Genomic DNA, 17,196 nt, shown 5'->3' with positions numbered 1-17,196 from the left:
AGTAACCTTTCTCTGATGTTGAAATACACAATGGCCGATCCAATGATCCTCTGCTTTCAGTGCTGGGTCTTGAAAGATAGAAATTCAGCCAGAGACAAAGCTACAATTTCCCAATCTGGGCTCCTATCTGGAAAAACACTGGGTTGGGAGTGTTGGAATGTAGACATTACCTTATCACCTCAACTCAGAAGATTCTTGCAGCAGCACTGCTGAGATCAAGAACTAAGTGCAACTGGACATATCAAACCAGCTATTGGCACTGTGTGTTGTTGTTCCAGTGTGGCACATTATCATGTTGTCAGTGCTTTCCATCTATGAAATCCTACATTCTCAAGCTTGAAGGAGAACCAGTTGGAATGCATTAACTCGAGCACTGTTTATTTCGGACTTATTGCCGCAACTTCTTAAGGTTCAGATTTTGTGCTGTGACCTATTTTATCCGAGAAGCATCATACAGAAAATGGATCCATATGATTCACAAATACAATGTTTATTTATAAATAAAGACTAATGAACCATAAGGAATGAATTAAAGCTATAAGTATGAATGTCAGACTTCAATAAATATACCTTCACATACTCTGGTGTCTTCATTCAAATAGAAACCACGTGGACATTCACACTGGAAACTCCCGAAAGTGTTGACGCAAGTTCCACCTTGACAGAGTCCAGGTAATTCTTTACATTCATCAATATCTGTAGAAAACAGTCTCAGGTAATTAGATATGCTGTTAACTACACCAGGAGACCATACACATAGTGTGACATTCAAAATGTTATTTACAAAAAGGCATGTATCGTGCATGAATAGTTACCCTCTAATATAACTGTGATTGGGTTAGGACGAAAGCCTTCACCTCCAGGACAAAGTGTTCTGTACTCAGCTGTTGAAAAAAAAGTTCCATGTGTTATAAATACCCAAACATAAAGCTAAAGTTAGTAACATGCATTAAATTGGGAGCAAATAAAACAATCTATACAAGTGAACTAATAATCTAAATCCTGGCCACCGATCTTAAGCTTTGAACTATTTCTGTCTCTGAAAGATACTAATTTTATAATAATGGAATTATGCAACCATAGATGTCTTTCTTGCTGTTCAAATACTATCCTTTCAACTACCATTCTTTATTTGCTCCGATTCTCTCTTAACTCGTTTGCTGATAAATATGTTTTACTCTATTTTGTTTTGTGCTTAAACATTAAAAAAATTTTAATTCTGTTTTCATGCTTCCATGTTCATTTTGGGGATAGCGACGTTCTATTTTCACAAAGTTCAAATTCATCGAAAACTGGAAGGAAGTGCAATATTCAGCCAATTGGAAACCTACATTTTGAGAGGCTGACTTTTTTGTATCTAGACCGTTAACATGTAAAATGGGCGGCACGGTAGCACAGTGGTTCGCACTGTTGCTTCACAGCACCAGGGGCCCGGGTTTGATTCCTGGCTTGGGTCACTGTCTGTGCGGAGTCTGCACATTCTCCCCGTTTCTGGGTGGGTTTCCTCCGGGTGCTCCGGTTTTCTCCCACAGTCCAAAGGTGTGAATGTTAGGTGGAGTGGCTGTGCTAAATTGCCCCTTAGTATCCAAAAGGTTAGATGGGGTTACTGAGTTAGAGGGATAGGGTTGAGGCGTGGGCTTGAGTAGGGTGTTCTTTCCAAGGGCCGATAAAGGCTCGATGGGCTGAATGGCCTCCTTCTGCACTGTAAATTCTATGTAAAAATAAAAAGGATTTTCATTGTGGGTCATTACGATCATCTTTGGATGAGTAAACACACCTGTAGGACTCCAATCTTGTAGTTTGATCTTTTAAAAATGTAAATGTGGTCTAATGATTGGGTTCATAAAGCTTGTCACTATTTGGAACCCCAATAAGGAAATGAAACCAATTGGATGCTCTCCATTATCTAAGTCCTTCTTGCAATTGCAATGAGAATAGGCAATACTCAGGAAAAAAAACTTTTACATCAAAATAATAGATTTTTAAAATTAAATAAAGTTGCAACAGTAACATTTCTCAGAAAAAGTAGGTAGAAAATAACTTCTGAACTCTTACATGAATTGATGGAGGGACACAGTTCACATGGAAAGCCCCAGGCTCTGCCCAAAGAACAGCAACAAGATGCTCTTGAAACTCCTACTCCAATCTCATTGCTGCAAGAAAGGGTGTTATCTCCACGCAATGAATATTCCAAGAAGCACTTGCCCAAGCGAGGATCTATGTAATAAAATGCATAATTTAGCAGCATTCATCTATTTTGCTGCTGCATACATTAAGTAGTTTGTAGAAGAGAATTGTCTTTGAAACACATTCTGCATCTTGTTCAATAGGCATTTCTAAGGGTAGCTGTGGTCCTTTAACATTCTATTACAAAGATGTTAATTAATTCAATTACTTGCAAATTGATCCTTCCAGAATTGTTTATATAAATCAAATTGGACAGCAACAGTTTCACTGTTATGATAGTTAATATCAAAGAATTACTTAAAAGTGAAAGAATGTTTAAAAAGTAATCATAGCTCTAAATTACAGCTATATACATCAACTTGGAAAAGGCACCCTTAAAGTGACCAACCAGTCAAACCATAATGATAAGTAAGTACACATTTTTAACTTCCCTTATCGATTTTATCCAATCCTACATCCCTTACAGTATGGAAATGGCTTTTGCAGCCTAATGATGCATCCCAGGAACTCAATCTATCACAAGTTACCACCACATGCTGTTCCCAAATAAGTGTCCTGAAAAATATATGCTTCACGTATTCTGCTGTCTTGTTTCTCAAAGCGGTGTACTATTCATGTCTGAGAGACTGGGTATATTGCTCCCAGGCTAACAAGTTATGAAATTTGCCATCAGGAGGAACAAAGTGTGTCTAACTCCCTCCCAGTGGGGATGAAACCACCTTTGATCAACTTGTCCTGAAAACATGCAAGGAGTTAGTAACTATCTATACATAGGTTTGACCCCACATACAACACTCTGAAGTATTGAAGCTCACTAATAATATTCCTATATTCCTATATCCAGCTTTCACATATTTATTTTAGGTAACCTTGGGGTTATTACTAAACTATCATCACAATCCTAGCCATTTAATGCAATTTATTTAACATAAATTGTAACATACCAACACACCCCACACCAGTTGGGTTCAACTCAAATTCAGATGGGCAGTTGCAAACGTAGCTTCCAGGGGTGTTAACACAAATTCCATTGATACAATTAACTGGATCTGCACACTCATTGACATCTGTAAAAATTTCCAAAATATATTAGATAATGTTTTCTACTTATGCCCCAAGTCACTTTGAAACTTTAAATACTTGCTCTATATATTTGAGAAATATTGGCCCATAACTTCCTGATTCCTCAGCATCACATTCAAGGGTGCCCCAATGATGCACTGGAGAGTCCATCGAGGAGGTTCCACGTAAGGATTTACCTGACAATTGTCTAGAAAGGGCTAACTTCCCCTGGACAGTCTGACAGAAATGAGTTAAATCGCTAACTTCCAATGGTTCAACCCGTTTTACCCTGGCAGTTACTTGGAAAGTGTTGGAAGGAAAAAAAAAAGACTTCTAATTCCAGAGTAACTATTTAAAACCCAGACCAAGCCCCACACAGGACACGCCGCACACACGAGCCCCCCCAGAGGATCCATCCTTCCCCCGCAACAAACTCGAACCCCAAACCGACCCAATCTGAACCCACCCTGGCAGCTAGTGCTGTAAAAAAAGGGGGCCTTCATTTCTTCCCTGCACCCCAGTTATTCCTTGCCGATGCACTGGGGCGCGTTTCGCTGCTCCTGTCTTACACTGTCTAAGTGAGGAAGGTTGGGTGAGACAGGCTTTGGAATTTCAGTGAGAGTATGTTCATCCAGACTAAATCCGCCACTCTGAGGAAGTTATGAGCCAATTTACTGATGTTATTTACCAGAGCAACATTTTACCTGTACAGTTGCCGCCACTCCTGTCTAGCTCATAACCCAAATCACATTCGCATCTGAAGAGTCCTGGAAGATTCTGGCATCTTCCAAACACACAAATGTCAGCAAATGAGCATTCATCAATATCTGGAAAACATTATAAAGGACTCACTGAAATCACCTTTGTGTTCATTGCATTTACGCTATCATAAAAAAAACTATGGAGTGATACAGAAGCGGATACCCTGGAAAACATTTTTGTTAAATTGTATTAAAGTAAAACTTTTATTTCAGGTATGAGTAATATATTAGAGAGATTAGAATTGTAATTATAGATAGATAGGTGACCCCTACCTTGACATGCCTTGCCATCCACAGTTGGTGTGAAGCCCATATCACATTCACAGCGGTAACCTCCAGGTGCATTTAAGCAATGGCCATTCTCACAAAAGTTTACATTTTCGGCACATTCGTCAATGTCTGTTACATAGGTGGAAAGATCAAAACATACTGAGAACACTGAATTCCTTACAATGTGCATCAAAGTTTGAAGAGTACATTCTATTTCAGGTGCCCCAAAACTTTCAGAACACCTTTTCAGGATCAGTAACTTTGCAGAATACCGGAATGTTAAGGATGACAACGGAGAAGATTATGAAAAGATTCTAGAAATAGTTCTACATAGATTGAGCATTTTAACGGTAGGACTAAGAATAAGTCAAATAAATCTACTATAGTTTAATGATCCCAAGCAGTAAATTTGAGTCTGAAAGGAAAATAATGGTCATCAGTAAACATTAATGTTAATCGTTTATGACAAAGAAAAATTACATCTATTGCAACATCACCTGTTTCTGCCCTACAATAACACCACTGTTGCTGACAAATCTCTTACCAATGAGACTGTAACTTCCAGGATTCACCATTTGAATGTTGCAGCTCTTGTGAGATCAATCCTACATAATCCATAACACATCCAAAACTACAACAGCACTGTACTTTGTCATCCTAGCCTTTATGAACATCGGGAACAATTTAACAGCTGCAACGTGGCAACGTGGATCCATGCGAGCCGGTTCGATTGAGGGAGAGGGCAAAATTGGCAACTGTGCCGGGCACTGAGCGATTTGCGATCTAACTGGCCTGCTCCCATTGGCGGGATCTGCACCCAGCTAGATGTGGTGCAAAACTAATTGACACCAAGGGCAATCTCCATCTCATTAGCGAGATGGAAGCGCAATCTAACGGCCTCCCGTGATCTAACCAGCTCCCCAGTGAAAGGTAACAGGGGTGCCGATTAGTACTGGTCCAGACAAATGTGGATCAGGCGTCACGGTGCCTGGGTACCAGGCTGTCACCCTGGCAATGCCAAGGGTCCCATGAAAGGGGGTATGAAGGATGGAAGGGGGGTTGAAGGGCAGGTATGAAGAGGCCTCCGGAAGGTTGGGGGGGTAAAGGGTGGGGGGCTGAAGGTGGAGGCCTTTAGCGACTTCATAGTGGGGTATACTCACTTGGGGAGGGGGGGGGGGGGGGGAGTGAGGTAATACAATGTGTGTGGGGAGTGATATTGCCCATGGGTGTGAGGGTGCGGGGGACCCTTAAGCTCATTTAGAGATCTGGGCACACTTTCAAAATGGTGTCCTCATCTCGGAGGAGCCGGTCTGGCCAGCGTGTTCAGCTCCCCAGTGATGAAAATAATCTAAGTGTGGGATAGCCCGGAAAGAAACCCCCGACGGTCCACATAATTGACCAAGTGTGATTAGGTAGTGGTGGGGAACTCACCGACAGGGTCGGGTAGAAACTCCCAGCCAAACCTGCCTGAAATGACACTTGGAAACCTTTCTGTTAGATTGTGCCCATCGTTGGTCCCACAACACATCAAACGTATCTCGTCATATTTCCACTTACTTCTCCATACCTCTTGGGCTAGATTCTCCACCCTGACGCGCCACATTTCTGTTCCACCCCGCCGGCGGGATGCTCCGTTACGCCGGCTGGTCAATGGGGTTTCCCATTGTGGGGCAGCCCCGGGGAAACCCCCAGGCTGCCGGCAAAATGGAGCATCCCGCCGGTGGAGAATCAAGCCCTTATCACTCTACTCTACGTATTTCAATGACTTTGGAGTTTTTTTTGTTTCATCGCTGAGTTTTTAAACTACCATGAACCACATTCTGAACGCCCTCCAAATCCTCCACTTTGTTCACTCTTTGATTTTGTTTAAACGATTCCTCAAACTTGTATCTTTAACCAAATTTTTGATCACTTTCCTTTCAATTTCCTTTCGCCATTATTTTGTTTCAAGTCTGATATCCTTTTGGTCACTTCTCACTTAAATGTGCTATTTAAATGGAAACTGTGACTGCATTGATCAATCTGATAGAGAAGAGATTTTTATTTGCCTATTTTAACATTAAGCCCTCAGAAAGAAGAAAAATGCCTTATTGTATATTAAGGAATAAATGCAAATGAATTGTGTAAATAAATGTCGAAGTCATGCATGATAGTTTTTTAAAAAATGTATTCCATCTTTGGACTTACCGGTACAAAACATGCCATCACCTTTGTAACCCTCTTTACACAAACATCGGTACGATCCATCTGTGTTCATGCATTCAGCACTGGGGCTGCATTTATGGGTTCCATTTGAACACTCATCCACATCTTTGAAAATAAAATGATGCATAGTCAGTGCAAAGAGCACTCACAACAATGGAATAGCTCAAGGATTCCTCGAACTACATACAACATTCATTTTTAAATATTTCAGTTCAGAAAACATTCATCTCCATTCTGTCATCAAATTGATTAAAATTAATGTTTGGAGATATCTGGGGCGGGATTCTCCGACCCCCCCGCCGGGTCGGAGAATCGCGGGGGCTGGCATGAATCCCGCCCCCGCCGGTTGCCGAATTCTCCGGCACCGGATATTCGGCGGCGGTGGGAATCGCGTCGTGCCGGTTGGCGGGCCCCCCCCAGCGATTCTCCGGCCCGCGATGGGCCGAAGTCCCGCTGCTGGAATGCCTGCCCCGCCGGCGAGAATCAAACCACCTCTCTTACCGGCGGGACAAGGTGGCGCGGGCGGGCTCCGGGGTCCTGGGGGGGGCGCGGGGCGATCTGGCCCCGGGGGGTGCCCCCACGGTGGCCTGGCCCGCGATCGGGGCCCACCGATCCGCGGGCGGGCTTGTGCCGTGGGGGCACTCTTTTCCTTCCGCCTTCGCCATGGTCTCCACTATGGCGGAGGCGGAAGAGACCCCCTCCACTGCGCATGCGCGAGGATGCCATGAGCGGCCGCTGACGCTCCTGTGCATGCGCCGCACGGCAAAGTCATTTCCGTGTCAGCTGGCGGGGCACCAAAGGCCTTTCCCGCCAGCTGGCGGGGCGGAAATCAGTCCGGCGCGGTCCTAGCCCCTCAAGGTGAGGGCTCGGCCCCATAAGATGCGGAGAATTCCGCACCTTTGGGGTGGCGCGATGCAGGACTGATTCGCGCCGTTTTTGGCGCCGGTCGGCGGACATCGCGCCGATTGCGGAGAATCCCGCCCCTGATCTCATTTCGAATTGAGATTGAGCAGTGAAGTTCCATCTGGAGTTTCAATATAGTTTAAAGATAAGGACCAAGACCAATAAATATACTACACCCTTGCATTACCCCTGATCCATGATTGTAATGATGCCATAAATATAAGAAAGATGCTAGTTGAGGTAAGACGCATGACTGCTCGACTAAGGAAAATTTTCAATACCAAACATTTCAATTCTGTGTTAGAAACTAAGCTTAAAATCAAATCTGGTAGGAATAACTAAAATCTTGGCTTTATATGATCCAAGACACCATTTGCATAATTATTTATTAATTTCTGGCAGGGTTGGGGTAATGGCCTTATTATTTAAATAGACAGTTAACTCTTTGACATATTCAAATGCATATTTAAAAAAAACAAGGCTGGCTGCTAAGAAACTGAAAATCAGCAAGTAAATCATCACAGGGTTTTAGTTGTCTCGCTGACCCCCCACTCCACTCCCATTTGTTCACAATTAAAATCTACTCGTCTTCATCAAAACATTCTTACCAGTACATTTGATGCCATTTCCTGACCAGCCTTCTGCACAGGCACACTTGAAGCTTCCTGGAGTATTTGTACATATAGCACACGTGTCACAATTATGTGCGCTGATCTCACATTCATTAATATCTGCAACAGAAAAGAAAATCCATTAAAACAAAGTGATAAGGTAATGGGCTGTGTTAAAGCCTTTGCACTGGAATGTGATCATTCTAGACTTAATTAAAGAAACGCTGCCTTTGTGAATAAATGTTTACATTCTGAGAAGGAAAAGAACGAGGTAATAACTTGCTTCAAAAGGTTTGTCATTGGGCTGGTAATGCCAAGAAATTTGCCGAACATTTTTTGCAATGTCAATATTAAAAAAAAAGTTAATTACATTTTCAAATGTATTTTAACAAACTAATAATACATGGAGTTACAAATTTCTTTATTATGTTATTTTTTATGCACCATTTTATCACTATTACTGATTGGCTCTATTATTCAGTTGTTATATATTCAGTAGTTTTACTATATTTCAGTATTATTTGACTCTGGCCTTGTCCTTGTCTAACTAAATATCAATTTGCCTCCATGCAAGGAAAGATATACACGTCTCAGATAGCTCTTGCACTTTCATAGAACATACAGTGGAGAAGGAGGCCATTCGGCCCATCGAGTCTGCACCGACCCACTTAAGTCCTTACTTCCACCCTATCCCCGTAACCCAATAACTCCTCCTAACGTTTTTGGTCACTGAGGGCAATTTATCATGGCCAATCCACCTAACCTGCAAAGACGGACTGTGGGAGGAAACCGGAGCACCCGAAGGAAACCCACGCAGACACGGGGAGAACGTGCAGACTGCACAGTGATCCAACAGGAAAATCAAACCTGGGACCCTGGCGCTGTGAAGACACAGTGCTATCCACTTGTGCTACTGTGCTACTTTTCAGGTACATGGCACATATAATCACTTTTTTAAAAAGCAAAAGGCCACTTTTTTCATCTTTCAGATTGGTCCATTATTGTTAGGTGATTAATTAGGCATTTCTTTCCTTCACATATATTTACCATTTGTGTTATTCAGCACTTAAGGCCTTATATCCATAACTCTCATGTGTCATTGGCCAAGGGACAATACTTGACCCCAAATTCAGAAGCATTTACATTAAAATTCATAATTGATTATCATCAATTATTTTAAGTAATTTCTTTCACAAGTTAAAACATATTCAACTGCCATGCCAGACGTCTGTCCCTCTTGATGCAGATGACCTGTCAATTTTTGGTGTGAAACCAAGCCATTAACATGGTCGATCCGATATAACAATCAGATAGCTGTGAACACATGGTAATAGGCAATTATACACATTATCAAACCTATCTATAGTTCCAAAATGGCAATTTAGATTTTTTAGTCCAGATATCAGGGGCGTCATTCTCCGACCCCCCGCCGGGTAGGAGAATGGCCGTTGGCCGCCGTGAATCCCGCCCCTGCCGAAGCCTCCGCTCCCGGAGATTGGGCGGGGGCGGGAATCCGGCCGCGCCGGTTGGCGGGACCCCCCGCTGGATTCTCCGGCCCGGATGGGCCGAAGTCCCGCCCAGGAATTGCCTGTCCCGCCGACGTAAATCAAACCTGGTATTTACCGGCGGGACCAGGCGGCGTGGGCGGGCTCCGGGGTCCTGGGGGGGGGGGCGCGGGGCAATCTGACCCCGGGGGGTGCCCCCACGGTGGCCTGGCCCGCGATCGGGGCCCACCGATCCGTGGGCGGGCCTGTGCCGTGGGGGCACTCTTTCCCTTCCGCCTCCGCTACGGCCTCCACCATGGCAGAGGCGGAAGAGACTCTCCCCACTGCGCATGCGCGGGAAACTGACAGCGGCCGCTGACGCTCCCGCGCATGCGCTGGGAAACTGACAGCGGCCGCTGACGCTCCCGCGCATGCGCCGCATTTCCGCGCCAGCTGGCGGGGAAACAAACGCCATTTCCGCCAGCTGGCAGGGTGGAAATCCCTCCGGCGTCGGCCTAGCCCCTCAATGTTGGGGCTAGGCCGCCAAAGATGCGGAGCCTTCCGCACCTTTGGGCCGGCGCGATGCCCGTCTGATTGGCGCCGGATTTGGCGCCAGTCGGCGGACATCCCGCCGTTGGGGGAGAATTTCGCCCCAGGACTCTGGTATAAGTAAATCAGGACCTGGAATTTATGCTATCCATAGTCTGACAGCAGCTTGGGTCGAACAGCAGAAACATGGGTAATTGACTCTAGGAATCGGAACGAAAAGGCTACTAATATGAAAAGCCCTACAGTTCAAAATGTTTCATAGAATCCCTACAGTGCAGAAGGAGGCCATTCAGCCCATCGAGTCTGCACCGATCATCTGAATGAGCACCCTACCTGGGCCCACAGCCACGCCCTATCCACGTAACCCCACCTAAACTGCACATCTTTGGACACTAAGGGCAAATTTAGCATGGCCAATCCACCTAACCTGCACATCATTGGACTGTGGGGGGAAACCGGAGCACCCAGAGGGAACCCACGTTCGTGCAAACTCTACAGAGGGATCAAGAACAGCATGTTCCAGACGACAAAACAAATTTAATGATAATATTTTCTTGCTGTCAACAGGTCCTGACAAGCAAATATCAATACTTAATTTTAAACAATCCAGAAGCTTTCTGAAGCAGGTCTGAAATTCCTTTGAGACTAAAAGTAGTGGCCTGTTAATTGGTGTATTCACCAATTAACAGACCACTACCAATTCATCAAGAATCCAAAATTCCAGCATCTGTGGCTGCAAAGCAAAAAATACTCTGTGCCTCCTTTTTGACTTAGAGTGTTCTATATTTTACAACTCTGACCATGTTCGGTTAAACGCATTGTAGAAGCAATATCCTTTGTCCTGCATCATAGTTTAAAATTCAATCATGAGACATTATTTGTCAAAGATGATACATTAAACCAAGACTCTCTCTTTGTTATAGAATACGGACAGTAAACACTTGTAAGTGCACCAAAGCAGTTTTGTCATCTCAATATTCAATGTTGCATTTGCAAGGCAGTGTTTACAGTGCCACTACCAAAGCTCATTGATATTGATTCACTTGAACCAATAAGGTGTGTGCTTGGATATTAATAACAAGTCTGTACATTGCAAAATTCACTGTACATGCATTGACACATGTTTCAAATCTACAATCTTCCATTAATGACACAACTCCCACAAGTGATTGTTTCGCAATTAAGAAATGCCATGCTGATGAAAGGTCATCGACCTGAAACGTTAACTCTGTTTCTCTCTCCACAGATATGGCCTGACCTTTTGAATATTTCCAGCATTTTCTGTTTTATTTAAGAAATGTAGTCTTCAATCTGTCCATTGTTATTCTGTTCTTGAGCGCAGTGAACTTCTGCGGTTACACAAGCAGCAGAACTGCGGACAACCATGATGGCACAAACATGAAGGTCACAGATGTTAATGGGATGAAAATACATAATTGCTTGGGGACACACAACAGGATGCAGCTTCAGCACAGACACCACAACTGGAGAATAATTCTCCCTGGGATGGTTCAAAGTGCAGATGCTAGAACTTGACAGAGAAACATTAACATATCAGCTAATACTTTCAGCATTTGTAATTACATTTTACAGTGACAAGAAGCAGAGAGTTTTGGCATTTCATAACCTTTGTCCTATTATGCAATCTGCCATATCAGATTGACAGAGGCACCACACAGACTATGATGATTAAGTTGTGAGGTATTACGAGAAGTGACTAGGCACAAAATTGTGTAGAAATTTAAGCACCTGGTTTCACCAAATCCAAAGCTAGACAGAATTTGACGAGGCTTTACACAGGGAAGTAGCAATCAATAATAGGATTTAGGAAGATGGCATGATGTGCAGTCCTACTTGTGGTGCATGGGCTGGATTGTGGCCCGCAAATGTGCTCCCGGAGTAAAAATGCCATGGGTTAGGAAGGTGTTATTGATGGAGCTTTGGAGTTGGAACACACTGCTGCAACTTTGCATCAGTGGTGGAGGGAGCCTAACCAGTGATGCCCACATTCTGAGAACAAACTATATATTTTTTTTAATGCCGCAAGACCGCTGGTTCCAATATGCTGACTTGTATCTATACCCTCTTGAATCTACCACTATCCTCCTTATAGTTCACAATATTTCTCAGTTTTGTGTCTTCTGAAAATTTTTAAATTTTGCCTATGCTCACAAGTCTAGGTCATTAATATATATCAAGAACAGCAGTTATCCTTGTACTCACCCTGAGGGATCTCCATTGTATACCTTCCTCTAGCTTGAAAAACAATCACTCACCATTATGACTCATTTGTCACTCAGCCAATGTCATATCCGTGCTGTCGCTGTACCTTTTATTCCAAGGGCCTCAACATTGCTGACAAGCTTATTATGCGGCACTTTATCAAGCACCATTTGGAAGTCCATGTAAATTACAATAGCATTACCCTATTTATTTATTTCATTAAAAAAACTCAGTTAAATAAAGTTTGTCTATAACAGATCTGTGCTGGCTTTCTTTGATTGACATTTGCCCAAACGAGTATTAATTTTGTCCTGGATTATTGTTTCTACCATCAAGGTTAAACTGATTTGCCTGTAGTTACTTGGGTTATTCTCAGACCGTTTTTTTGGACAAGGGAGCAACATTTTCAATTTTCTCATCTTTAAGGCACCCCTGTAACTAAGGACGATAGGAGGATCATGGTGAGTACCTCCACAACTTCCACTGTTACTGCCCTGAGATTCCACGTATGCATCCCATTAGACCTGGTGACTTATCAATTTTAAACATAGCCAGCCTTTCTAATATGTACTCTATCAATTGTTAGTCCATCCAGTGTCTTAATTACTTCCTCTTTCATTATGACTTTGGCAGTACTTTCTTCCTTAGGTCATGGTTGAGACCTGAAAAATAAATACATATATATATATATTCATCAGCTTGATTGTGTCCTGAACCCTCTTTTTCCTTATGGTGTGAATGTAAAAAGGGGTGGATGTGGCTAAACCTCTCTCGCACGCATGTGTGTAAAACTAAACCAACCCTTTTATTTTAATCTTCCCTGAAATGAAATGAAAATCGCTTATTGTCACAAGTAGGCTTCAAATGAAGTTACTGTGAAAAACCCCTAGTCGCCACATTCCGGCACCTGTTCGGGGAGGCTGGTACGAGAATTGAAATACTCATTTTTAAATTTTTCCCTATGCTCACAAGTCTAGGTCATTAATATATATCAAGAACAGCAGTTATCCTTGTATTGAATTGTACTGAAATTGAAAATACTCTCCTGTTTACGGACGGGTAGAAAGCAGGGAAGTCAGGGCAGTTTAAAGTGACACTGCCTCCTGTCTGTGATACGTGACCAAAAGAAATGCAAAGTACTCATTTAGAACCTAGTCATGTCCTCTGCCTCCATGCCCTCTTTTTGGTCTCCTTTCGACCCCACTCCTCCTTACTACCTTTTCACTATTTATTTGCATATTGAAGACTTTTGGATTTCCTTTTATGTCAGATGCCCGTCTCTTCTCATCCATCTCTGTGTCTCTCCTTTTTTTTTCTAAATGTCTACTAAATCCAGAAACTTTTATCATCCCCTTAGTGGAGGTATAGGTATAAAACAGAGACCTATTTCAACAGCTCCAATAGCTGGTCTTTTTTAGTAAATCCAATTCAGTCCCTTGCCCCATTCTATGATTTTAACCATCTGAAAGGAATATTGTTCCTATTCCTGGGCACACCATACATAAACACAATTTTTGGCTCATGAAACTATTTCTTCAGTCTCCTGAACATCCAATGACATCATCTGCTAATATCCCTCTGTTAGTTTGATAATGCTTTCAACAAGTAGTTGGAATTAATCCATATGAAAAATAAGTCCAACATTGCACAAAGTCTCAGTCAATCATTCTAGATCCTTCATTTTAATTTTAGCATGAATTATATTGTTGACTACTCTGTGTGTGTGTTCAAGTAATCAGTTCACAGTATTTCACTTTTCAACAGGACGGTGCCTGGAGCAAAGGCCATCACATCAAATGTAGCATTAATTACTTAGAATGGTGCTTCTGAAATAAAGAGAGTTGCAGAGCCCAGGAGAAGGGGGCTAATTGTTGAGGCTCATGCCTTTGGGGAGGTGGGGTGCGGCTGGGATCAAACAGCACCGCACCCTCTCTCAAGTGGCCGCTTCACCCCTCAATGTATTCACACACAAGCCCACAGTGGGCACTCTGCTCTGGATAAAATTTAAGTGCTCAAGGTTCGATCGATTGACCTGAGCGAAAGCCCAAGTCCATACAGCCATTTGCTCTTGCAGCTAGGGTGCATTTGAGTGATGTAGTCAATGTTCGGATTTTGCTGTATTCTCATCCTGCCACATAAGCCATGTCATCTCGAAAGGATTCCATATGCTTTTCAGAGCATGCTCTCCCCGCATGGGTGATTGAAATACCTTCACTCGATCTTGGCGGAGTGAAGATGCAAGTACCTTTTGTGAATCTTTAAGTTTATTTCCCTCCTGTACAATTACCTCTGATTTGTTACAATGGTGTCATGACCACAGCAGATGTTATTCGTTGAGCATTTCAAATTTTAAAGGAAAACATGACTTACTGATCATAACCTTGTTTTTATAAGATGAACGGAGAAGAAATCTACTGATCCCAGTACCATAGAATTCCAACAATACTTTTGGGATTTTAAAATAAATTCTAAAGATTTATTAACAAAAGAAAACTTATGCCCACAAGATTACAATTACACAGTGAGGTTAGTCTGACAAAATATCCCCCCCCCCAAAAAAAAACCCCACTTGGTCAGAATACCAAAGTAAACACCTTCTTAGCAACACACCCTTATAGGTTTAAGTATAAAAATCCTGCGATATTACCCAACACAAAACTGCCATCAGTTAAAACTGTATCATATGGCTTCTCACTCCCTTCCACTCTGTTGTAGAAATCCATGAATATTGAGAAAGAAAACTGTTTTCTGCGCAAAGACTTTTCTGGCTTGACTGGATGGCTAATTCAAACTTTGCACTTTCTCCCAAAACAAAGCTCTTCCCGGGTGGTAATCCCCACACAGTGAACCCAACATAGTTCAACATTTTTTTCTTAAGTATTGTTTCTCCCTTTCATCCTTGATTCAATTGCCCTCAGCATCTCTTTGAACTTAACATTTCCAAAATATAAAAATCTTTCATATTTTTCCTATTGCCTCTACTTTGGGTAAAAAAAAATAGTTACGTCCCCTTGTTTACTTATGAAATCTTTGCAAGCTGTAAAAACCTTTTACCCCCCACTGAAATTTAACAACTGAAAAGTCAAGTCCTTATTTATCTCCCAATACAAATTTCTACGCTTAGTCTATTTACTTACAAAATAAGCAAAATACTGTGGATGCTGAATCAGAACCAAGAACAGGGGTTGCTGGAAAAAAAAAGTCTGGCAGCATTTGCAGGGGGAGAAAGCAGAGTTAATGTTTCGCGACCTTTCAGTTCTTTGTCAGAACTAAAGAAAGGAAGAATATGTCAGATATTAAAGTGTAGTTGTGAGAGATCGCAACCATCAAACGACACTTACTCCACAATAACCTGCTCATGGATGCTCAGTTTGGGTTCCATCTGGATCACTCAGCTCCTGATACTCATTACAGGTTTGGTTCAAACATGGACAAAGAGCTGAACGGCAGAGGTGAGGCGAGAGTGACTGCCCTTGACATCACAGCACTATTTGACCAACTATGGTATCAAGGAGCTCTAGCTAAACTGGAGTCAATGGGAATCATGGGCAAAACCCTCTATTGGATGAGTCATACTTAGCACAAGGAAGATGGTTGTGGAGGTTGGAAGTCAATCATCGGAGCTCCAGGAAATCATTGCAGGAGTTACTCGGGGTAGTGTACTATGCCCAACCATCTTCAGTTGCTTCATCAATGATCTTCCTCCCATCTTAAGGTCAGAAATGGGGATGCGCGCTGATGGCTGCACAATGTCCAGGGATACAAGGTGGCCCGCCTCTCCTCCATGGTGCCCAGCAGGGTCTCGAGCTCTGTGTCAGGGATCCGTTCTTCCTGCTGCCATCTTGTTGGCTGGGATGAGTGTGTGTGGGGAATGGAGTGATAATATGTGGCTGCAACTTGTCAGCCTCTTGAGTAACAATCCGACCCTGGCGAATTCGGACACCGAAATGCTCCGCTCGAGTTCCAAATGGTGCCGGTGCTAGCCCATTAATGGATCATGAATTGCTCCGGGATTGGTGGTTATTTAGTTGTAGAAGTCCACCAATTCAGTCCCGGCATCAACACTTCGTCTCTGAAGAGGATAATCCCGCCCCAAGTCTCCATTAACTTTTCCCTAGCTTAATCGTTTCCTCTCACTTTATTATTTCTTTGATGAACTACTGATTGATTAAAGCCGTAATTACTACCATGAGTCATTTTAATAAACCATGTTCTATTATGATATTCTTCATTGTCTTCATATTTCTTAATTACTAGCTTGTGTACAATTTATAAAATAATTTCCCCTGTTTTGACTATTGAAGTTAAATAGCATTGCTATATATGTGTGGTATACATAGAATGCTCTTCGCAACTATATTTCCAGTTCAATTGTCTAACTCCTTTATAAACTACTTTTTCATTTGAACTGTTCATATGCACACTATTTCAAAACAAAAAAACAAAACACAAATCAAAAATAAATTCCTTCTCGATGGTGTGGCATGAGTGTAAATGAGTGTGTGTGTGTGTGTGTGTGTGTTGTGCAACACAAGAGGAAAATGCAAGGTTGATGTTGGTTAAATCCAACTTCTTAGATCAGCTCTGGTCTCCTCCCCATCTCTGGTGACGAGAACAAGGCAAATATGTTTCTCTCTGCTTCTTAAGCAGGACACTGTGTTTCAGGAGGCAGTCACACCTGTCAGAGTAAGTAGTTTAAATCCTGCCAGTGGCCAGGGACAGCAGGGTGTGACTGCAAGTCAGGCAGGTAAAGGGAACCAGCAGTCAGGAACTCAGGAGCCTCAGCCCTTGACCCTGTCCAACAGGTATGAGGCATTTGCTCCCTGTGTGGATGGCGAACAGGGCTGCAGGAAGGATGAGTCAGCTGACCAAGGCACCATGGTTCAGCAGGCCATTCAAGGGGAGGGAGTAAATAGGCAAGTTGTAGTTGTAGGGGATTCT

At 42.8% G+C, this 17,196-nt stretch overlaps 1 protein-coding gene across 1 annotated transcript in view; it reads right to left on the bottom strand.

The window, feature by feature from the left end:
- The window catches only part of LOC140404453 (fibrillin-1-like), a 716,712-nt gene that overhangs the window by 171,795 nt on the left and 527,721 nt on the right, over positions 1–17,196 (bottom strand). The window contains exons 32-39 of the mRNA XM_072493009.1: positions 7,997–8,119; positions 6,468–6,590; positions 4,284–4,409; positions 3,954–4,076; positions 3,132–3,254; positions 2,056–2,217; positions 816–884; positions 571–696 (exon numbers count right to left, since the gene is read on the bottom strand). Coding sequence (XP_072349110.1) covers positions 571–696; positions 816–884; positions 2,056–2,217; positions 3,132–3,254; positions 3,954–4,076; positions 4,284–4,409; positions 6,468–6,590; positions 7,997–8,119 — 975 coding nt within the window. The remainder of the gene's footprint in view (positions 1–570; positions 697–815; positions 885–2,055; positions 2,218–3,131; positions 3,255–3,953; positions 4,077–4,283; positions 4,410–6,467; positions 6,591–7,996; positions 8,120–17,196) is intronic.

Source organism: Scyliorhinus torazame, chromosome 30 (assembly GCF_047496885.1).
Source record: "Scyliorhinus torazame isolate Kashiwa2021f chromosome 30, sScyTor2.1, whole genome shotgun sequence".
NCBI lineage: Eukaryota > Metazoa > Chordata > Chondrichthyes > Carcharhiniformes > Scyliorhinidae > Scyliorhinus > Scyliorhinus torazame.
Note: the sequence above shows the minus strand (reverse complement) of the source record. Positions and strands in the feature narration are given on the sequence as shown.